This window comes from Engystomops pustulosus, chromosome 2, assembly GCF_040894005.1.
Source record: "Engystomops pustulosus chromosome 2, aEngPut4.maternal, whole genome shotgun sequence".
Classification (NCBI taxonomy): domain Eukaryota; kingdom Metazoa; phylum Chordata; class Amphibia; order Anura; family Leptodactylidae; genus Engystomops; species Engystomops pustulosus.
This window is the reverse complement of record NC_092412.1, coordinates 19,686,136-19,709,402: the sequence shown is the minus strand read 5'-3', so window position 1 is coordinate 19,709,402 and position 23,267 is coordinate 19,686,136. Positions and strand designations below refer to the sequence as shown.

The 23,267-nt window shown below is 49.2% G+C and overlaps 1 protein-coding gene across 7 annotated transcripts; it reads right to left on the bottom strand.

The window, feature by feature from the left end:
- Nucleotides 1–340: 340 nt before the first annotated feature.
- LOC140117321 (uncharacterized) lies at nt 341–20,548 on the bottom strand. Of its 7 annotated transcripts, XR_011853003.1 has the most exons (12): nt 20,311–20,547; nt 20,047–20,202; nt 18,299–18,457; nt 16,457–16,544; nt 16,284–16,381; nt 16,074–16,170; nt 14,197–14,288; nt 13,928–14,003; nt 12,760–12,857; nt 12,136–12,226; nt 8,987–11,047; nt 5,514–8,895 (listed from the first exon to the last, which is right to left on the bottom strand). XR_011853003.1 is itself a non-coding variant. In XM_072133906.1 (11 exons), exons 2-11 carry the CDS (start codon nt 20,170–20,172, stop codon nt 780–782), a joined length of 945 nt encoding a protein of 314 aa, XP_071990007.1. In that variant the 5' UTR covers nt 20,173–20,202; nt 20,311–20,545; the 3' UTR covers nt 341–779. The 7 variants fall into 7 exon arrangements, 6 of the variants coding, with proteins under 6 accessions (XP_071990007.1, XP_071990003.1, XP_071990002.1 ...); XM_072133906.1 differs by lacking the exons at nt 5,514–8,895; nt 8,987–11,047 and adding an exon at nt 341–799 and having other exon boundaries at nt 20,311–20,545; XM_072133902.1 differs by having other exon boundaries at nt 5,514–11,047; nt 16,457–16,541; nt 20,311–20,548.
- Between the last annotated feature and the right edge of the window lie 2,719 nt (nt 20,549–23,267).

The window sequence follows — 23,267 nt, the reverse complement described above, 5'->3', positions numbered from 1 at the left end:
GGATAATCTATAGGCACAATCTATAGGCACAGTCTATGAGGATAATCTATAGGCACAGACTATAGACTAATAATAGAAGGGGGTTGTGCAGCTTCATATGGATTCATCACGCACCTTCCTACTTACATTACGGAGAGAAATCATTTACCACATTTGCATAGACCACACCCCTCAATTATTGCTTATGACCACTACTTCATATCTCATAATAATTATATTCCCAAAGTTTTAATGCACCAAATAATAAAACAATTTAGGGACATTGGAAGAAATTCTGTCTTTAATAAGGCAAATAATATAATATAATAATATCCTGTGCACCCCAGTCTTCGGATGGGTGGGGGTCTGTCTCCTGTGCACCCCAGTCTTCGGATGGGTGGGGGTCTGTCTCCTGTGCACCCCAGTCTTCGGATGGGTGGGGGTCTGTCTCCTGTGCACCCCAGTCTTTGGATGGGTGGGGGTCTGTCTCCTGTGCACCCCAGTCTTCGGATGGGTGGGGGTCTGTCTCCTGTGCACCCCAGTCTTCGGATGGGTGGGGGTCTGTCTCCTGTGCACCCCAGTCTTCGGATGGGTGGGGGTCTGTCTCCTGTGCACCCCAGTCTTCGGATGGGTGGGGGTCTGTCTCCTGTGCACCCCGGCACTTCACCCTGCCGATGGATGGAGGGGTTCCCTCTGGTGCATCTTGCCAGGACAGCACCCTAAGGTTTTTCACCTCCATTCCCCTTGCTGAGACTTCTTGCCTGGAGGCTTGAGGGGGTCTAGGTAGCGGGGGTCTTTTATCAGAAAGGCTGGATGGGGTCTAATCAGTAGAAAGAACAGAATATGAGGTAGTATAGAAGCCCCTCCACAGATACAGATATTAATCATGTCACATCCAGATGAGACCTCTCCCCCGGGCTGGGGGTCTCCAGTAACACGCACCATCTGGAGGTACAGCCTGAGTGCTGTGTACGTGTGTCACATATATCCTCTATAGGGGCCGAGGCTGCTGTCAGCTATTAGGAGGATGTGCACCGAACATAGACCAGTGCTCGCCGCTGCTGGATTAACCCTTTGGCTTCTTCTCTTCAGCAATTCATGTCTGACTACATGAGCTGCAAACTCCAAATAGCCCCATACCCCGCCATATAACCAATCTACCGCCATATAACCAATCTACCGCCATATAACCAATCTACCGCCATATAACCTCACACACATCCAGCACATCACCATACAACCAGCGCACCCCAGTCTAACCTGTATACACATAACTTGTATACACCTTCACATGACCTGTATACACCTCTGCATGACCTGTGTACACCTCCGCATGACCTGTATACACCTCCGCATGACCTGTATACACCTCCACATGACCTGTATACACCTCCACATGACCTGCATACACCTCCGCATGACCTGTACACACCTCTGCATGACCTGTATACACCTCCACATGACCTGTACACACCTCCGCATGACCTGTACACACCTCCGCATGACCTGTATACACCTCCACATGACCTGTATACACCTCCGCATGACCTGTATACACATAACCTGTATACACCTCCGCATGACCTGTATACACCTCCGCATGACCTGTATACACCTCCACATGACCTGTATACACCTCCGCATGACCTGTATACACATAACCTGTATACACCTCCGCATGACCTGTATACACCTCCGCATGACCTGTATACACCTCCGCATGACCTGTATACACCTCCGCATGACCTGTATACACCTCCACATGACCTGTATACACCTCTACATGACCTGTATACACATAACCTGTATACACCTCCGCATGACCTGTATACACCTCCGCATGACCTGTATACACCTCCGCATGACCTGTATACACCTCCGCATGACCTGTATACACCTCTACATGACCTGTATACACCTCCGCATGACCTGAATACACCTCCGCATGACCTGTATACACCTCCGCATGACCTGTATACACCTCCGCATGACCTGTATACACATAACCTGTATACACCTCCGCATGACCTGTATACACCTCCGCATGACCTGAATACACCTCCGCATGACCTGAATACACCTCCGCATGACCTGTATACACCTCCGCATGACCTGTATACACCTCCGCATGACCTGTATACACCTCCGCATGACCTGAATACACCTCCGCATGACCTGTATACACCTCCGCATGACCTGAATACACCTCCGCATGACCTGAATACACCTCCGCATGACCTGTATACACCTCCGCATGACCTGTATACACCTCCACATGACCTGTATACACCTCCCAATGACCTGTGTACACCTCCACATGACCTGTATACACCTCCGCATGACCTGTATACACCTCCGCATGACCTGTATACACCTCCGCATGACCTGTATACACATAACCTGTATACACCTCCGCATGACCTGTATACACCTCCGCATGACCTGAATACACCTCCGCATGACCTGAATACACCTCCGCATGACCTGTATACACCTCCGCATGACCTGTGTACACCTCCGCATGACCTGTGTACACCTCCACATGACCTGTATACACCTCCGCATGACCTGTATACACCTCCGCATGACCTGTATACACCTCCGCATGACCTGTATACACCTCCGCATGACCTGTATACACATAACCTGTATACACCTCCGCATGACCTGTATACACCTCCGCATGACCTGAATACACCTCCGCATGACCTGTATACACCTCCGCATGACCTGTATACACCTCCGCATGACCTGAATACACCTCCGCATGACCTGTATACACCTCCGCATGACCTGAATACACCTCCGCATGACCTGAATACACCTCCGCATGACCTGTATACACCTCCGCATGACCTGTATACACCTCCGCATGACCTGAATACACCTCCACATGACTTGTACCCACCTCCACATGACCTGTATACACCTCCACATGACCTGTATACACCTCCACATGACCTGTACACACCTCCACATGACCTGTACCCACCTCCACATGACCTGTATACACCTCCACATGACCTGAATACACCTCCACATGACCTGTATACACCTCCACATAACCTGTATACTTCCGCTTTCCCAATTTACTGTAAACATTGTTTTTCAAGGAAATGTGCCACGATATTTCCTGGTTTGGTAGGTTTCTTAAAGTAACATTGACAAGTGCAGCATTCCTGTATCTTCACAGCACGTGATAGGGTAAGAATGGCAAACACGGCTCAAGAACACAGAGGGAACGGCACCAAGGTGATAGATATTGGCATACGCCGGCAGTATGATAGCCCCGCTGCTGCTCCGGCACAGCCAGATACAAGAGGCTCCGGTCACTTGATGTATGCGGCGGGGGTCTTGGCGTAGAAATAAACATGGGTAAATTCGCTGGCTGCAGAAGCCCTGATAAATATCCCCTATTGATGCAATGGACTGGTCTGCCCGTTCCCCAGACCTGAATCCAATCAAGCGCATCTCGTTCCATCCACCAAAGCCACATTGCACGACAGACTGTCCACGAGATGACTGATGCTTTAATACGGGTATGGTAGGAGATCCCACAGGAGAACATCAGGAGCATGCCCAGGCATTGTACAGAGGTCATACAGGCAGGTGGAAGCTATACCTACTACCAATCCTCATCAGTAGTATGCCCCGGCAGTGTAAGGAGGTCATACAGTCATGTAGAGGTCACACACTACTGAACCTCATCAGGAGCATGTCCAAGCATTGTACGGAGGACATACAGGCATGTGGAGGCTATACCTACTTCCAGTCCTCATCAGTAGTATGCCTGGGCAGTGTAGGGAGGTCACACACTACTGAACCTCATCAGGAGCATGTCCAAGCATTGTAGGGAGGACATACAGGCACATGGTGGTCAGACACACTACTGAAACTCAACTCATGCGGGGCATGCCGAAGCATTGTAGGGAGGTCATACAGTCACGTGGGAGGCCACACAGACTACTGAGCCTCTTCAAGAGCATGCCTAGGCATTGTAGTAAGGTCATACAGGCACATGGAGGCCATACAAACTACTGAGCCACATCAGGAGCACGCCCAGGTGTTGTAGGGAGGTCATACATGTACGGGGAGGCCACACATACTTCTAAACCTCAACAGGAGCATGCACAGGCATTGTAAGGTATACAGGCACGTGGTGGAGGCACATGTACACGTCACACACTTCTTAGTTTTACCAGGAGCATACCCACACACTGTACAGGTACGGGGAGGCAACGCACCGTAGTAAGCCTCATCAGGAGCATGCCCAGGTGTTGTAGGGAGGTCATACAGGCACGAGGAGGCCGCACAAACTACTGAACCTCATCAGGAGCATGCCCAGGTGTTGTAGGGAGGTCATACAGGCACGTGGAGGCTGCACAAACTACTGAACCTCATCAGGAGCATGACCGGGTATTGTATTGAAGTCCTGCAGGCCACACAATACTGAGCCCTATCAGCAGGCCCAGGCAATGTAGGGAGGTTATACAGGCACATGGAAGCCACACACACTACTGAGCCTCATCAGGAGCATGCCCAGGTATTGTAGGGAGGTCATACAGGCACATGGAGGCTGCACACACTACTGAGCCTCATCAGGAGCATGCCTGGGTGTTGTAGGGAGGTCATACAGGCACATGGAGGCTGCACACACTACTGAGCCTCATCAGGAGCATGCAGAGGCGTTGTTGTAGGGAGGTCATACAGGCATGTGGTGGCCACACACAATACTGAGCCTCATCAGGAGCATGGCGAGGCATTGTAGGGAGGTCATACAGGCACATGGAGGCTGCACACACTACTGAGCCTCATCAGGAGCATGCAGAGGTGTTGTAGGGAGGTCATACAGGCATGTGGTGGCCACACACAATACTGATCCTAATCAGGAGCATGCCCAGGTATTGTAGGGAGGTCATACAGGCACATGGAGGCTGCACACACTACTGAGCCTCATCAGGAGCATGCAGAGGTGTTGTAGGGAGGTCATACAGGCACATGGAGGCCATACACAATTCTGAGCCTCATCAGGAGCATGCCCAGGTATTGTAGGGAGGTCATACAGGCACATGGAGGCTGCACACACTACTGAGCCTCATCAGGAGCATGCAGAGGTGTTGTAGGGAGGTCATACAGGCATGTGGTGGCCACACACAATACTGAGCCTCATCAGGAGCATGGCGAGGCATTGTAGGGAGGTCATACAGGCACATGGAGGCTGCACACACTACTGAGCCTCATCAGGAGCATGCCGAGGTGTTGTAGGGAGGTCATACAGGCACATGGAGGCCACACACACTACTGAGACTCATTTTCTTGTTTTGAGCCATTTCCACTAAAGTTAAATAAGTTTGAAATTAGATTTTTTACTTTGATAGTCCATGGGATATTCATGATGATTTTCGTTGATCATTTATTTATCACCATAACGACGTGACATACCATTATGCCCTTAAAGATGTTTGAAAACTGGCTAATGGCCTAAGAACTCTTTAAATAACCTACAGTAGCACCCACACTCAGACTCCCTAGGGTTAAAGTGCCCTAGTGGGTCTAAAAATACGGTTAAAATTTTTAATTTTTTTTTTCAAGTTAAAAATTTGTTTTTGTTTTTATAACCTAAAAATTCAAATCACCCCCTTTTTTCTAAAACTGATATAAAAATAAATAGATTAAAAAAAAATAATAATCACATACATTGTAGGTATTGCCATGTCCCAAGCTATCAAAATATAAAGGAAAATACTACCCACTATGGTGTAAAATGTGTTTTTTTTCTAAAAATTCAATGCATTTGGAATGTTTTTCCAGCTTCACAGTACACTGCAAGGAATATGAAATACAGACACCGGGAATTACAGTTTGTTACACAGAAACCAAGTCCTCATAAAGCTCCATTACACAGAAAAATTAAGGAGTTGTGGATTTAAAAACACAAACAATGAAAAGGCACAAGAATAAACTTACAACCACATCACTTTAATAACAAGACGTCCCCAGTCACCTGAGGACCCATCTACAATGAGGGTCCAGCTCCAGGAGACCGTAGTCTCATTAGACAGTGGGGGTCATTTACTAAGGGCCCGATTCACGTTTTCCCGACGTGTTACCCGAATATTTCCGATTTGCGCTGATTTTCCCTGAATTGCCCCGGGATTTTGGCGCATGCGATCGGATTGTGGCGCATCGGCGCTGGCATGCACGCGATGGAAATCGGGGGGCGTGGCCGAACTAAAACCCGACGGATTCGGAAAAAACGCCGCATTTAAAAAAAAAAAAAGTGTTGCGGAACTCGCGCTTACCTTCACTCGGTCCGGCTTGGTGAAGATCAGTGCATTCCGGGGAACTACAGCGCAGCAGCGCCACCCGGTGGGCGTCGGAGGAACTACCTTAGTGAATCCCGGCCGGACCCGAATCCACCGCAGAGAACGCGCTGCTGGATCGCGAATGGACCGGGTAAGTAAATCTGCCCCAGTGTGTCAGGTCTGCCCCACCCTCCCCAGCAGCACTATGGTTGACTTAAAGGGGTTGTCCCACACAAAAAGTAAGCTCCCCTAACTGTTACCTCTCATTGGATAATTATATATTGTTGGTGGAAAGAGATTGCACACAGCAATGAGAGAATTGTGCTAGCACCAATCAGGAGGTACATGCAAGGTATTATGGGGCTTGTAGTTAACGGCCGTCAAGTATTATTTGGTATTGATATTAATAAAGATTTATTTTTATTAAAAAAAAAAAGTGTAAATTCGCTAGATCACTGTCTTTAGTGTTAAGGTTGTGCACGAAGTGGACTATATGTAAAGAATAATAGTCACCGTTCACTCTTCTTATCATTATTACTAGAAATGTAGGAGACAAGGCTGCTGTGGGACAACACCTTAAAGGGTTTGTATATTTTTGCAAACATTTATATTTTAAAAGCATTTAAAATACAACAATAAAACACTGCACAAAGGCTCCAGTAAAAGTCTCTTCCGTTCTGTGTACACAGCTCCTATGCACATTTATGTACCTCTATGGTTAAAAGGGAAGGTCTCACATTTTTATCGGGTCACTATCTATATTTATTGTATAATAGACTGATACTTACTTATTCTGTGTGAGTTTTCTTTGCAGCAATTGCCTCACTTATATCACAATAGAAGATAACATCATTACATCACACTGACAATAGATGATGTCACAGCTTATCTCCTCCCCCTCCCTGTACGATGACCTCTATATAGATAACACTGACCCATCATTACATCACTACTGACAATAGATGATGTCACAGCTTATCTCCTCCCTCTCCCTGTACAATGACCTCTATATAGATAACACTGACCCATCATTACATCACTACTGACAATAGATGATGTCACAGCTTATCTCCCCCCTCCCTGTACGATGACCTCTATATAGATAACACTGACCCATCATTACATCACTACTGACGATAGATGATGTCACAGCTTATCTCCTCCCCCTCCCTGTACGATGACCTCTATATAGATAACACTGACCCATCATTACATCACTACTGACAGTAGATGATGTCACAGCTTATCTCCTCCCCCCTTCCTGTACAATGACCTCTATATAGATAACACTGACCCATCATTACATCACTACTGACAATAGATGATGTCACGGCTTATCTCCTCCTCCTCCCTGTACAATGACCTCTATATAGATAACACTGACCCATCATTACATCACTACTGACAATAGATGATGTCACAGCTTATCTCCTCCCTCTCCTTGTACAATGACCTCTATATAGATAACACTGACCCATCATTACATCACTACTGACAATAGATGATGTCACAGCTTATCTCCTCCCCCTCCCTGTACAATGACCTCTATATAGATAACACTGACCTGTCATTACATCACTACTGACAATAGATGATGTCACAGCTTATCTCCTCCCCCTCCCTGTACAATGACCTCTATATAGATAACACTGACCCATCATTACATCACTACTGACAATAGATGATGTCACAGCTTATCTCCTCCCCCTCCCTGTACAATGACCTCTATATAGATACCACTGACCCATCATTACATCACTACTGACAATAGATGATGTCACAGCTTATCTCCTCCCCCTCCCTGTACGATGACCTCTATATAGATAACACTGACCCATCATTACATCACTACTGACAATAGATGATGTCACAGCTTATCTCCTCCCCCTCCTGTACAAGGACCTCTATATAGATAACACTGACCCATCATTACATCACTACTGACAATAGATGATGTCACAGCTTATCTCCTCCCCCTCCTGTACAAGGACCTCTATATAGATAACACTGACCCATCATTACATCACTACTGACAATAGATGATGTCACAGCTTATCTCCCCCCTCCCTGTACAATGACCTCTATATAGATAACACTGACCCATCATTACATCACTACTGACAATAGATGATGTCACAGCTTATCTCCCCCCTCCCTGTACAATGACCTCTATATAGATACCACTGACCCGTCATCACATTACTACTGACAATAGATGATGTCACAGCTTATCTCCCCCCTCCCTGTACGATGACCTCTATATAGATAACACTGACCCATCATCACATCACTACTGACAATAGATGATGTCACAGCTTATCTCCTCCCCCTCCCTGTACAATGACCTCTATATAGATAACACTGACCCATCATTACATCACTACTGACAATAGATGATGTCACAGCTTATCTCCTCCTCCTTGTACAATGACCTCTATATAGATAACACTGACCCATCATTACATCACTACTGACAATAGATGATGTCACAGCTTATCTCCTCCCCCTCCTGTACAAGGACCTCTATATAGATAACACTGACCCATCATTACATCACTACTGACAATAGATGATGTCACAGCTTATCTCCTCCCCCTCCCTGTACAATGACCTCTATATAGATAACACTGACCCATCATTACATCACTACTGACAATAGATGATGTCACAGCTTATCTCCTCCCCCCTCCCTGTACAATGACCTCTATATAGATAACACTGACCCATCATTACATCACTACTGACAATAGATGATGTCACAGCTTATCTCCTCCCCCTCCCTGTACAATGACCTCTATAGCCATGAGGCTGCTGTAAAGCATATCCCTAAATGCTGTTACTAGAACTCAGGATAGATGGCCGCCTCCATAATCATTGAAATTAAAAACAATCTTTTTAGTTAGTTAAGAAAATCTTGCAATACAGGGACTGATAAACCTTGATGTAGTCAAATCCTGTAGTCCTGCTTTTCCCCCTTGGATTGATAACCCACCAACAGTAGAAGATAGAAGGATGTAGACAGAATACAGGATCAGACTACACAGGGTTTGTTTGTAGTCTGTTCCCATGGAAACATAAACCTGAACAAAGGAGCTGTAAAGAGGAAATATTTTTGGTAAAGCCCATTTACAAAGTACATTTTTTTTGTTCATGCTAAGACATTATTGAAAGAGAATGTAAAATGCTTGCAAAAATATACACACCCCTTATACATTTTCCTGCAAGTTAAAGGAAATATTTCATCATGATAAATCAGGCACCGTGACTGCGGCAATTTTATTATATTTGCTATCCTTCCTTTTAAAATGTAATCATTATAATTACGCTAATGAACCAGTGTTTCCAGAGCCCCTTTGTGCTTTAGCTTCACAGGCTGTTACACTGTGCAGGAGCACTTCCCCCTCCCACTGTGTGAGACTGCATCATACAGAGGGAGGAGGAAGTGCTGAGACAGTGTTACAGCTTGTGAAGCTACAGCATGGATGGGCACTGGTAACACCCCCAGGATCCCTTCAGGCTCAGTAGTTTATTTTTAAAGGATGAAGGGAGGGGAAGTGTTCCTGCACAGTGTAACAGCCCTTAAACTTAAAGCTTGAAGGTTTTTGTGAGCAATGTCCCTGGTTTTGATGGTAGATTTCCAATAATAATGCATCAAATTACAGAATAATAAAACTTACACATTTCTGCATGATAAAAAAAACCTCATAATTTGCATTCATTTTCATGTTCTCAGCTTCATCTACCAGAACAAGTTCCTCCCTCTCTACAGTACATATCCAGACATATACTCGATGTCTGACTGAGACCCAGTCCATCAACGAGGGAGGCTCTGAGTGTCCGAGATCCAATATGGCCGCTACACTCCCCGGCTTAGTAATGAAGCAATATGGCGGCTTTATTTAAAAAAAAAAAAAAAAAAAACAGCACCAAACTTGTGCTGTGGTTATGTGAGGAATTGCAGCTAAGCCTTAACCTTAAGTGAAATACCACAAACAAGCTGTGCACAAATGTGGCGCCGTCTTGGATTTAGTCTTCCTATGATGAGGGCTGTTGGGAAGGACATTTTTTTGGGATCCCATGGGAAGGCCAATGTCTTGCCAGAGCTTTTTTGGTGGTGAAGGACTTGTCACACTCGGAGCAGGAGAACATCTTCAGCCCGGTGTGGGTCATCTTGTGCGTGGTGAGGGTTGACCGGTGGGAAAACGATTTGCCGCATTCGGAACATACGAAGGGCCTCTCCCCCGTGTGAGTCCGTTCATGTTCTGCCAGAAGGAACCGACTCGCAAAAGTCTTCGCGCACTCGGCGCACGAGAACGGCTTCTGTCCGGTGTGAAGGAAGCGGTGCTTGTCGTGGGCAGATTTCTGTGCAAAGGATTTCCCGCAGTCGGAGCAGGAGAAGGGCTTCTCCCCCGTGTGCAGCCTCATGTGGTTGACGTACGTGGACCTCATGGTGAAGTTCTGGCCACATTCGGAGCAGTTGAAGGGCTTGGTGCCCGTGTGAGTCCGCTCGTGGTCCAGGGCTGTGGAGCGATGGGCGAATCTCTGGCCGCAGTAGGAGCAGGCGAAGGGTCTCTCTCCGGTGTGGATCCTCTGGTGGTCCACCAACGAGGTCTTGTGTTTGAAGCACTTCCCGCAGATAGCACAGGCATAGGGGGCTTCCCCGGTGTGGATCCTGCTGTGCCGAATCAGCTTAGATTTAAAGGGGAACCCTTTCCCGCAATCCGCACATGAATATATATTACTATAAATGGTTTTGGACGCCGCTGTGAGACAAGGAGAGAGAATGGAGAGTCATTTGTAGTGCATTTTGAGGTTTAAAATGGAGACATGGTGGGAGGGGGGCAACTGCAAAAGGTTAAAGGAAGCCCTCAATCATAGCCAATTCATTGGGGGCCACACGGGAGGGGCAGGACTCATTTTCAATGTATTCCTAGAACCTAGAGTTCTATAGCACCCAGAAACATGCACCTGGTGTCATATTAAAGATAAGAATCTGATCTTTCAGAACACAGCTGGCTTGAGGTTCTATGATCTACAGAACAGGCAGGAGTTTTTCTGTGCTCTGCCTTCCCAAATATGTCTTTAACTGCCTCTATCTCCAGATCTGTATGTCATAGGACCACAAGCCTGACAGCATCTGAAAACTTAGATCTCCATCTTTTATATGAAACAAGGTACAATTCAAATCAGCTGTGAATGGAGTGTTCCTTTAAGGCTATCCACACACATTGCGAATTCCCTATGATTTGTACAGTGCCGCAGAATATGATGGTGCTATATAAATAAAGATTATTATAATTAATTCCATGTGGATTTTGTCGTGGAAAATCCACATGTCTAATAGAGTAGCATTAAAGTGAATGCGATATGGTAAAAGTAATGTAGAGGATGCAGGTTTTTCCACGCAGAAATTGTTGCTCAATGTAGAAAAATTTTTACGCTGAAGTCTATGGGAGAGGGAAAACCTGCATCAAATCTGCATCCAAGCCACACTATGATGCGGATTTGATGCAGATTTTTGATCGAAATGACATCAGATCTAGGGAAAAAATTGCATCCAAAATGAACTACAAATTAAACAAATCTAAATTGAAAACACACACACAAAAAAAAGAAAAGTATTTGATTTAAGGATAATCCGCGACATGTGCAGAATCCATACAATTTTGATAGTGGGCAGTTATTCTACTCAAGTTGCCAATGCACATGCATGCCTGGCCCAGGCCAGCTTACCGTGCACGACAGGGGAACAACCCTACACCCCAAAATTCCAAACAATCCTGTTCCCTACAGACAATGATCGCATAGTCCCTTCCTTCCCCATGACCTCTCGGTCTGTGTTCACACTCACCTGGGGTTTCATTTGTGGATTTCCTCGGTTTCCGCTGCTTAGACGCTTCCAACTGATCCGTATCTACTTTGATAATTCTTAAACTTTCAACCTAAAAAAAAAGAGAGAAATAAAACAAAAATTTACATCCTGGATTCTGTCCCCTAGTCAGGGATATTCAGGACAAGGGAGGGAAAATCTACCATCAAAATCCATGATGGATAAACCAGGGACATTACTCACAGATTCAGGCGCTGTGACTGTGATGATCTTCTTATATATATTTTCCATGGCCTCCTTCCTTCTAAAATCAACTACTAAAATGATACTATTGAGCCAGAAGGGCTCCGAGAGAGGCATTATCAGACCCCTCCGTGCTGTAGCTTCACAGGCTGCTACACAGTTGGGAGGGGGAAGTGCTCCTGCACAGTGTAACAGCCTGTGAAGATACAGCGAGCTCTGATAACAACCCTCAGAGCCCTTCAGACTCATTAGCATAGTAGTAAGGAGGCCATGGATAACAAATATAAAGTGATTACCAGAGTCTTGGTGCCTGGATCTATGAGTAAGTGTCCGGGATTATCATGATGGATTCTTTAAATCAGAATCCGGCTACGATGACAGAACACACACCACCCCATGTACCTGATTATTCTGTGGAGCGCCGTGGCTGTTTCCTGCAGGTACCCGTCGATCATCCATTCTCTTAGGTCTCCCTCGTCTGCTTTTCTTAGGGGACGAATCTGTAGAGGACGCAGATAATGAGGGAGATTTATCATCAAGTTTCTGAGGTAAAACTCTTCTAGTTGCCTATGGAAACCAATCAGAGCGCAGCTGTAATTTTATAAACAGCTGTGGGAAAATAAAAGCTGAACTCTGATTGGTTGCCATGGGCAACTAGAGCAGTTCTGCTCTAAGAGACTTCTGATAAATCTCCCTCAATGAGTGTCTATACTGTATATACGGTCCTCAATGTCTCCAGCGTCTTGTTGATTTTGACCCTCCATACAACTCGTGAAAAAAAAACTTAGCAAAGACTGTTAGACAAATATTCAATCGGACCTTAAAAGGGAACCTGTAACCAGATTTGACCCCATTAAACTCCCAGCCGCCTCAGGGAGGGCATGAAACGTCCTATTAGATTCCTTCTTTTAGGTGACAAAAAAAATCTCCTCCAAAGCCATGTGAAAATGAGCAAAGGAGAGTCATTCTTTGCTTGAGGTGAGTCAAGTTAAGAGGCTGAAGGGGAGTCACTACAGAAGCCCCTATCTTTGGGATCCTTACCTTCCAGATCACTTGAGGCTTGTTGTTGTTTGATCTACAGAGGAAAATATTCCCGCCTTTTTTAATACTGCCTGTATCTGCGGTTCTGTAGATCTCAGAACCACAAGCTTGATGGTATATGAAAGATGAGATTCTTCTCTTTAATATGACACCAGCAGTATGTTTCTGGGTGCTATAGAACTGACTTAAAGGAACACTCCATTCCTTGTGCGCGGCCTGAAGGGAGAAGGTTCTAGAAATACAATGAAAATGAGTCCTGCTCCTCCCTTTCAGGCCCTGCACCATGTGTTATTCAATTAATTAGCCTTGGCTGTAGTGTTCCTTTAAGTGACGCTCCCCTTGCAGCCTCTAAACTTGACCCATCTGAGTTAAACTATGACTTTTGTCTGCTCATTGTCCCATGATTTTGTAGGAGATTTTTTTAATAGGTAAACTGGTGAGAGGTACCTGAGGGAGCTGAAAGTGGGGTCAAATCTGCTGATAGGTTCCCTTTCTATCTGGGCCCCCTCCCCCCGGAGGAAGCACTCACCTGGATAGATAAATCTAGTGATCTGGCACTCGTCCGGCTCATCAGTTTCTACTTTAATAATTTTCAAGTTTCTGTCCTACATAGAGCAAAGGTCATAGGTTAGGTCATCACATCCTGGAGTCCCTTATACCTCAGGTTATAAAATCTCAGCTTTAACCCCTTCCTGCCCTGTGGGGTATTACACTTTTATATAAATGTATGGACTAGTAAATGTTCATTCCAAAAAAATGTGATCAATATATGGATATAGAACCATGCTCCCCTCCTACCAGATAATCCCGGGATTCGGTTTCTTTCTTAGGCTTCTGGGGTTTGTTCGCTCGGGGTCGTCTCTTTGGCGAGTTTCTCTTTGCTTCTTCAGCTGTAAAAGGAGATGGGACAGGGAGGTGCTAAGCTGCAGAGAGTGCATGTCCTCAGAGGGCTGCATGTACAGTACTTCATATGCACGAGGATGAACAGACTTTGTGACCCATAGCGCGCCATGCCAGTCACGGCCACACCCATAGCACGCCATGCCAGTCACGGCCATACCCATAGCGCGCCATGCTAGTCATGGCCACACCCATAGCGCGCCATGCTAGTCACGGCCACACCCATAGCGCGCCATGCTAGTCACGGCCATACCCATAGCGTGGCATGCCATTCACGGCCACACCCATAGAGCGCCATGCTAGTTCCAGCCACACCCATAGCGTGCCATGCTAGTCCCGGCCACACCCATAGCGCGCCATGCTAGTCCCGGCCACACCCATAGCGCGCCATGCTAGTCCCGGCCACACCCATAGCGCGCCATGCTAGTCCCGGCCACACCCATAGCGCGCCATGCTAGTCCCGGCCACACCCATAGCGCGCCATGCTAGTCCCGGCCACACCCATAGCGCGCCATGCTAGTCCCGGCCACACCCATAGCGCGCCATGCTAGTCCCAGCCACACCCATAGCGCGCCATGCTAGTCCCAGCCACACCCATAGCGCGCCATGCTAGTCCCAGCCACACCCATAGCGCGCCATGCTAGTCACGGCCATACCCATAGCGTGGCATGCCATTCACGGCCACACCCATAGAGCGCCATGCTAGTTCCAGCCACACCCATAGCGTGCCATGCTAGTCCCGGCCACACCCATAGCGCGCCATGCTAGTCCCGGCCACACCCATAGCGCGCCATGCTAGTCCCAGCCGCACCCATAGCGCGCCATGCTAGTTCCAGCCACACCCATAGCGTGCCATGCTAGTCCCGGCCACACCCATAGCGCGCCATGCTAGTCCCGGCCACACCCATAGCGCACCATACTAGTCCCGGCCACACCCATAGCGCGCCATGCTAGTCCCGGCCACACCCATAGCGTGCCATGCTAGTCCCGGCCACACCCATAGCGTGCCATACTAGTCCCGGCCACACCCATAGCGCGCCATGCTAGTCCCGGCCACACCCATAGCGCGCCATGCTAGTCCCGGCCACACCCATAGCGTGCCATGCTAGTCCCGGCCACACCCATAGCGTGCCATGCTAGTCCCGGCCACACCCATAGCGTGCCATACTAGTCCCGGCCACACCCATAGCGCGCCATGCTAGTCCCGGCCACACCCATAGCGCGCCATGCTAGTCCCAGCCACACCCATAGCGTGCCATGCTAGTCCCAGCCACACCCATATCACGCCATGCTAGTCCCAGCCACACCCATAGCGCGCCATGCTAGTCCCGGCCACACCCATAGCGCGCCATGCTAGTCCCAGCCGCACCCATAGCGCGCCATGCTAGTCCCAGCCACACCCATAGCGCGCCATGCTAGTCCCAGCCACACCCATAGCGCGCCATACTAGTCACGGCCACACCCATAGCGCGCCATGCTAGTCACGGCCATACCCATAGCGTGGCATGCCATTCACGGCCATACCCATAGCGCGCCATGCTAGTCCCAGCCACACCCATAGCGTGCCATGCTAGTCCCGGCCACACCCATAGCGCGCCATGCCAGTCATGGCCACACCCATAGCGCGCCATGCCAGTCATGGCCACACCCATAGTGCACCCAATTGCATATTACCAAAAATGTCTGTGTTCAGAGCAGAAAGACCCCTACAAGGTCATACGTGCAGTTTCTATGTGACCCAGGGTAACTCCGTATACGTAGAGGTCATCCCTCACCTGGATAGACGCACGTAGTGACCTCCTCATTGCTCGGATGATTCTCCGACATCTCCACCTCATCCACTTCCACTTTGATCACTTTAATGCTTCCATCCTTAACACAGAAAAGTTATTAGGACAACAGATACAGGGGTAACTTACCCACTTACCCCAGCTTGTCCCAAAGCGTCCAGACAGCCACAGAACGCCCCCCACCCCCCCATGTACCTGATCATCGTGGGGGCGGCTGGGACTTTCCTCTGTGGACTCCTGAGCATTGTCTGGTGAGGAACTTCTCTCGGACTGGTTTTTCTCACTGGATTCATCTGAAGGGGAGAGAAGGCGACATTATACATTGTATATATAGGATTTATCACATTACATCTGGTTGTATCTCTTACCTGGTGAGGTGAGGGGCGCAGTCATATGACTCGCATTCACGACGTCCCCATACATGTCCTTGTGTCCTTCAAAATACTGTGACTCCTCCTTTGAGAGATAGACATCAACATCCTGACACCGAACATGAACCTGACACACACATTAATACAGATCTTCACCCTAAATTACATCCTGTATTATACCCCAGAGCTGCACTCACTATTCTGCTGCTGGTGCAGTCACTGTGTACATACATGACATTACTTATCCTGTACTGATCCTGAGTTGCATCCTGTATTATACCCCAGAGCTGCACTCACTATTCTGCTGCTGGTGCAGTCACTGTGTACATACATTACATTACTTATCCTGTACTGATCCTGAGTTACAGCCTGTATTATACTCCAGAGCTGCACTCACTATTCTGCTGCTGGTGCAGTCACTGTGTACATACATGACATTACTTATCCTGTACTGATCCTGAGTTACATCCTGTATTATACTCCAGAGCTGCACTCACTATTCTGCTGCTGGTGCAGTCACTGTGTACATACATGACATTACTTATCCTGTACTGTTCCTGAGTTACATCCTGTATTATACCCCAGAGCTGCAGTCACTATTCTTCTGGTGCAGTCACTGTGTACATACATGACATTACTTATCCTGTACTGATCCTGAGTTACATCCTGTATTATACTCCAGAGCTGCACTCACTATTCTGCTGCTGGTGCAGTCACTGTACATACATGACATTACTTATCCTGTACTGATCCTGAGTTACATCCTGTATTATACCCCAGAGCTGCACTCACTATTCTGCTGCTGGTGTAGTCACTGTGTACATACATGACATTACTTATCCTGTACTGATCCTGAGTTACATCCTGTATTATACTCCAGAGCTGCACTCACTATTCTGCTGCTGGTGCAGTCACTGTACATACATGACATTACTTATCCTGTACTGATCCTGAGTTACATCCTGTATTATACCCCAGAGCTGCACTCACTATTCTGCTGCTGGTGTAGTCACTGTGTACATACATGACATTACTTATCCTGTACTGTTCCTGAGTTACATCCTGTATTATACCCCAGAGCTGCAGTCACTATTCTTCTGGTGCAGTCACTGTGTACATACATGACATTACTTATCCCGTACTGATCCTGAGTTACATCCTGTATTATACCCCAGAGCTGCACTCACTATTCTGCTGCTGGTGCAGTCACTGTACATACATGACATTACTTATCCTGTACTGATCCTGAGTTACATGCTGTATTATACTCCAGAGCTGCACTCACTATTCTGCTGCTGGTGCAGTCACTGTGTACATACATGACATTACTTATCCTGTACTGATCCTGAGTTACATCCTGTATTATACCCCGGGGCTGCACTCACTATTCTGCTGGTGCAGTCACTGTGTACATACATGACATTACTTATCCTGTACTGATCCTGAGTTACATCCTGTATTATACCCCAGAGCTGCACTCACTATTCTGCTGCTGGTGCAGTCACTGTGTACATACATGACATTACTTATCCTGTACTGATCCTGAGTTACATCCTGTATTATACTCCAGAGCTGCACTCACTATTCTGCTGCTGGTGCAGTCACTGTGTGCATACATGACATTACTTATCCTGTACTGATCCTGAGTTACATCCTGTGTTATACCCCAGAGCTGCACTCACTATTCTGCTGCTGGTGCAGTCACTGTGTACATACATGACATTACTTATCCTGTACTGATCCTGAGTTACATCCTGTATTATACACCAGGGCTGCACTCACTATTCTGCTGCACATATATGACATGACATATCCTGAGTTGTTCGGATGGTGACTCACATTCCTCACCTCGTCGGTCAGCAGCTCAATGATACTGTTGGTGAGATCCAGGATCATCTTCTTCTGGCTTCTCATGGAGCTTGGTGGAGGGGCAGCTGTGGGGGTCTTTGTCTTGCTCTGTTCTTCATGCTGGATGGATTTTATTATTGGTCCATAAACCTAATAATGAGACAGAAAGTAAGAAGGACATTGTTATGAGATAAAAAATCTTTAAAGTTATGATTAAACTTTAACTCCTTCGGGGAAGAATGAAATGACTATAGCAGCAGTTATTCTTTTAAAGGAAATCTACTATGAAAATCCATCATGATAAACCAGGGACACTTACTCCTAGATCCAGGCACCGCGACTGTGGTCATCTTCTTCTATCTGGTATCAATGGACTTCTTCCTTCTAAAATCATCTACCACCAGGATGAAGGATTGTAAACCAAGCACACTGACATACTGGCGTGCGCCCCCTCTGGCAGGATCTACTCTTCCTTTATCTTCTTATGCCCTTGTTTTCACAAAACAAAAGCTAAAAAAATTATGCAAATGAGTCTGAGTGGCCCTGGGTTCCATAGATGTTAAATGAGCCTGGAGCCCCTCTGGCTCATTTGCATCATTTTTAGTTTTAGGGCATAAAAAGCTAAAAGAAGGGTGGATCTCACTAGAGGGGGTGCATATCAGTATGTAAGTGTACTTTGTTTACAATCCTTCATCCTGGCTGTGGATTTAAATCATGCTAATGAGCCAAAAGGGCTCTTGGGGGCGTTACCAGCACCTCTACATGCTGAAGCTTCACAGGCTGTTACATTGTCACTTCTCCCACTGCTGCCTCAGCACTGCCCCCTCCCTTTGCTTGATGTAATCTCACACAGTGGGAGGGGGGGATGTGTTCTTGCACAGTGTAACAGTAAAGCTTCGGCATGGAGGGGTTCTGGAAACAACCCCATTAGCATAATTTTATAAGACTTTTTTTTTTTACTTTTTTTTAATTTTTAATGTCCTACTAGGAAACTTACAGATGCAACCAGTCAATTGCTAATATTATAGACTGCAATACAGGCAGTCCCCGGGTTACATACAAGATAGGGTCTGTAGGTTTGTTCTTAAGTTGAATTTGTATGTAAGTCGGAACTGTATATTTTATCATTGTAATCCCAGCCAGAACTTTTTTGGTCCCTGTGACAATTGGATTTTAAAAATGTTGGGTTGTCATAAGGATTAATAATAAATCTTCATTACAGATGCCTGTGATAACTGTTACAGCTGATTATTGTGGCCTAGGACTAAAGTACAATAAATTACCAACATCCAGAGATCCGTTTGTAACTAGGGGTCGTATGTAAGTCGAGTGTTCTTAAGTAGGGGACCGCCTGTACAACTGTACTGCTGTGTATTGTATCTATTAGTTTTACACCGACACTAGGCCCATTAGCCACTATGCTCGGCAGACATGATTATGGCTTCTGTGTCGCAGGAGCCATGACAGTCACAGAAGCAAAACTCTTCTCCTTGTCTTACTCCTTCAATTTGATTGGCACTTTGTCCTTTCAGGGTAGAAGGAGCACAATCCAGGTCTTATTAACAGTGGTAAGGGATGTCATGTGACCTGTTTCCCAGAAATCTCAGCTTCTGCTCTCCCATTGGGGATTTAGTAATAGCGATAAGTGTTCCCTTTTCCCAGAATCCTCCTCTTCTGCTCTCCCAATCAGGGTTTAGTAATAGCGATAAGCTCCGCCATGTGACCCCGTGCCCTCTCACCTCTCCGGTCAGCAGGTAGATGATCTCCAGGGTGATGTCTAGTATCCGGCGGGTCACCTCATCACCATCAGGCGTCATCTGTGGCTGATGGGTCATGCTGGGGTTCTTGTGGTGGACACTGACCATGAGAAGACCTCAGGGATGACAATAGAGAAGCTGAAACACAATAAGAATCACATCAACATGAATCACACAGAGATCTGACATAGAAGATAATAGTCATCATCCTGAGGAGGATGAGGGGAGTAGTAGTAGATGCGTTACCGCAGGAGGCTCTCAGCTCCACAACTATTAACCCAAACACATCCAGGACCGCACAACGAGGAGGAGGGGGAGAGGATGATTCCAGCAGGACCCCCAGATGACGTCACGATCATGTGATGTGAAGAGCAAAAGCTATAGGACCGTTCGTGCTGTTATGATCACGTGATCGTTCTGTAAACAAGATGCGTCCAGTGGTGGTGGCTTCTATTCACTACAGGGACATAGGACCTTCCATGACGTCATAGCCACGTGACCACACACACTATAGAAGTCCGGTGTATTCAATCGTCTTTGGGCATAAGGGACCTTCAATGATGTCATCACCAAATGTCCAGCCCCCTGGTAGGAGGAACAAGACTGCAACGTGCGGGCTGTGTGAGGAGGAGGAGGACATGGGGGTGCGGGCTGTGTGAGGAGGAGGAGGTCATGGGGGTGTGGGCTGTGTGAGGAGGAGGACATGGGGGTGCGGGCTGTGTGAGGAGGAGGAGGACATGGGGGTGTGGGCTGTGTGAGGAGGAGGACATGGGGGCGCGGGCTGTGTGAGGAGGAGGAGGACATGGGGGTGCGGGCTGTGTGAGGAGGAGGAGGACATGGGGGTGCGGGCTGTGTGAGGAGGAGGACATGGGGGGGGGTGCGGGCTGTGTGAGGGGGAGGAGGACATGGGGGTGCGGGCTGTGTGAGGAGGAGGAGGACATGGGGGTGCGGGCTGTGTGAGGAGGAGGACATGGGGGGGTGCGGGCTGTGTGAGGAGGAGGACATGGGGGTGCGGGCTGTGTGAGGGGGAGGAGGACATGGGGGTGCGGGCTGTGTGAGGAGGAGGACATGGGGTTGCGGGCTGTGTGAGGAGGAGGACATGGGGGCGCGGGCTGTGTGAGGAGGAGGAGGACATGAGGGTGCGGGCTGTGTGAGGAGGAGGACATGGGGGCGCGGGCTGTGTGAGGAGGAGGACATGGGGGGGTGCGGGCTGTGTGAGGAGGAGGAGGACATGAGGGTGCGGGCTGTGTGAGGAGGAGGACATGGGGGTGCGGGCTGTGTGAGGAGGAGGACATGGGGGGGTGCGGGCTGTGTGAGGAGGAGGACATGGGGGGGTGCGGGCTGTGTGAGGAGGAGGACATGGGGGGGTGCGGGCTGTGTGAGGAGGAGGACATGGGGGCGCGGGCTGTGTGAGGAGGAGGACATGGGGGTGCGGGCTGTGTGAGGAGGAGGACATGGGGTGCGGGCTGTGTGAGGAGGAGGACAGGGGGGGTGCGGGCTGTGTGAGGAGGAGGACATGGGGGGGTGTGGGCTGTGTGAGGAGGAGGACATGGGGGCGCGGGCTGTGTGAGGAGGAGGACATGGGGGGGTGTGGGCTGTGTGAGGAGGAGGACATGGGGGGGCGCGGGCTGTGTGAGGAGGAGGAGGACATGAGGGTGCGGGCTGTGTGAGGAGGAGGACATGGGGGCGCGGGCTGTGTGAGGAGGAGGACATGGGGGGGTGCGGGCTGTGTGAGGAGGAGGACATGGGGGGGTGCGGGCTGTGTGAGGAGGAGGACATGGGGGGGTGTGGGCTGTGTGAGGAGGACATGGGGGGGCGCGGGCTGTGTGAGGAGGAGGAGGACATGGGGGTGCGGGCTGTGTGAGGAGGAGGAGGACATGGGGGGGCGCGGGCTGTGTGAGGAGGAGGAGGACATGGGGGGGCGCGGGCTGTGTGAGGAGGAGGAGGACATGGGGGGGCGCGGGCTGTGTGAGGAGGAGGAGGACATGGGGGGGCGCGGGCTGTGGAGGAGGAGGACAGGGGGGGTGCGGGCTGTGTGAGGAGGAGGACAGGGGGGGTGCGGGCTGTGTGAGGAGGAGGAGGACAGGGGGGGAGCGGGCTGTGTGAGGAGGAGGACATGGGGGGGTGCGGGCTGTGTGAGGAGGAGGACATGGGGGGGTGCGGGCTGTGGAGGAGGAGGACATGGGGGGGTGCGGGCTGTGGAGGAGGAGGACATGGGGGGGTGCGGGCTGTGGAGGAGGAGGAGGACAGGGGGGTGCGGGCTGTGGAGGAGGAGGACATGGGGGGGTGCGGGCTGTGTGAGGAGGAGGACAGGGGGGGTGCGGGCTGTGTGAGGAGGAGGAGGACATGGGGGGGTGCGGGCTGTGTGAGGAGGAGGACGACAGGGGGGGAGCGGGCTGTGTGAGGAGGAGGACGACAGGGGGGGAGCGGGCTGTGGAGGAGGAGGACATGGGGGGGTGCGGGCTGTGGAGGAGGAGGACATGGGGGGGTGCGGGCTGTGGAGGAGGAGGACATGGGGGGGTGCGGGCTGTGGAGGAGGAGGACATGGGGGGGTGCGGGCTGTGGAGGAGGAGGAGGACAGGGGGGTGCGGGCTGAGGAGGAGGACATGGGGGGGTGCGGGCTGTGGAGGAGGAGGAGGACAGGGGGGTGCGGGCTGTGTGAGGAGGAGGACATGGGGGGGGTGCGGGCTGTGGAGGAGGAGGACATGGGGGGGTGCGGGCTGTGTGAGGAGGAGGAGGAGGACATGGGGGGGGGGGTGCGGGCTGTGTGAGGAGGAGGAGGAGGACATGGGGGGGTGCGGGCTGTGTGAGGAGGAGGAGGAGGACATGGGGGGGGGGTGCGGGCTGTGTGAGGAGGAGGAGGAGGAGGACATGGGGGGGGTGCGGGCTGTGTGTCACTAATCCTCGGACTCTCAGCAGTTACTGGACCTTCACTACTTGTGATTACACTGTTAGTGACCCCTCTGTGTTAGTGACCCCTCTGTGTTAGTGACCCCTCTGTGTTAGTGACCCCTCTGTGTTAGTGACCCCTCTGTGTTAGTGACCCCTCTGTGTTAGTGACCCCTCTGTGTTAGTGACCCCTCTGTGTTAGTGACCCCTCTGTGTTAGTGACCCCTCTGTGTTAGTGACCCCTCTGTGTTAGTGACCCCTCTGTGTCTGCGGTGGATCCAATCAGTGACGTCTCGTTGCTCTGTGATACAGGG

Bases quoted from the DNA above. Each gene is read 5' to 3' on its own strand.
- LOC140117321 (XM_072133901.1), bottom strand. From the start codon at position 20,172: ATGGTCAGTGTCCACCACAAGAACCCCAGCATGACCCATCAGCCACAG. The intron at 12,858-13,927 runs GTGAGTGCTTCC...CGTCCTCTACAG, and splicing joins CACTAGATTTATCTATCCAG to ATTCGTCCCCTAAGAAAAGC. The intron at 12,227-12,759 runs GTACATGGGGTG...CTTTTTTTTTAG, and splicing joins GCGCTCCACAGAATAATCAG to GTTGAAAGTTTAAGAATTAT.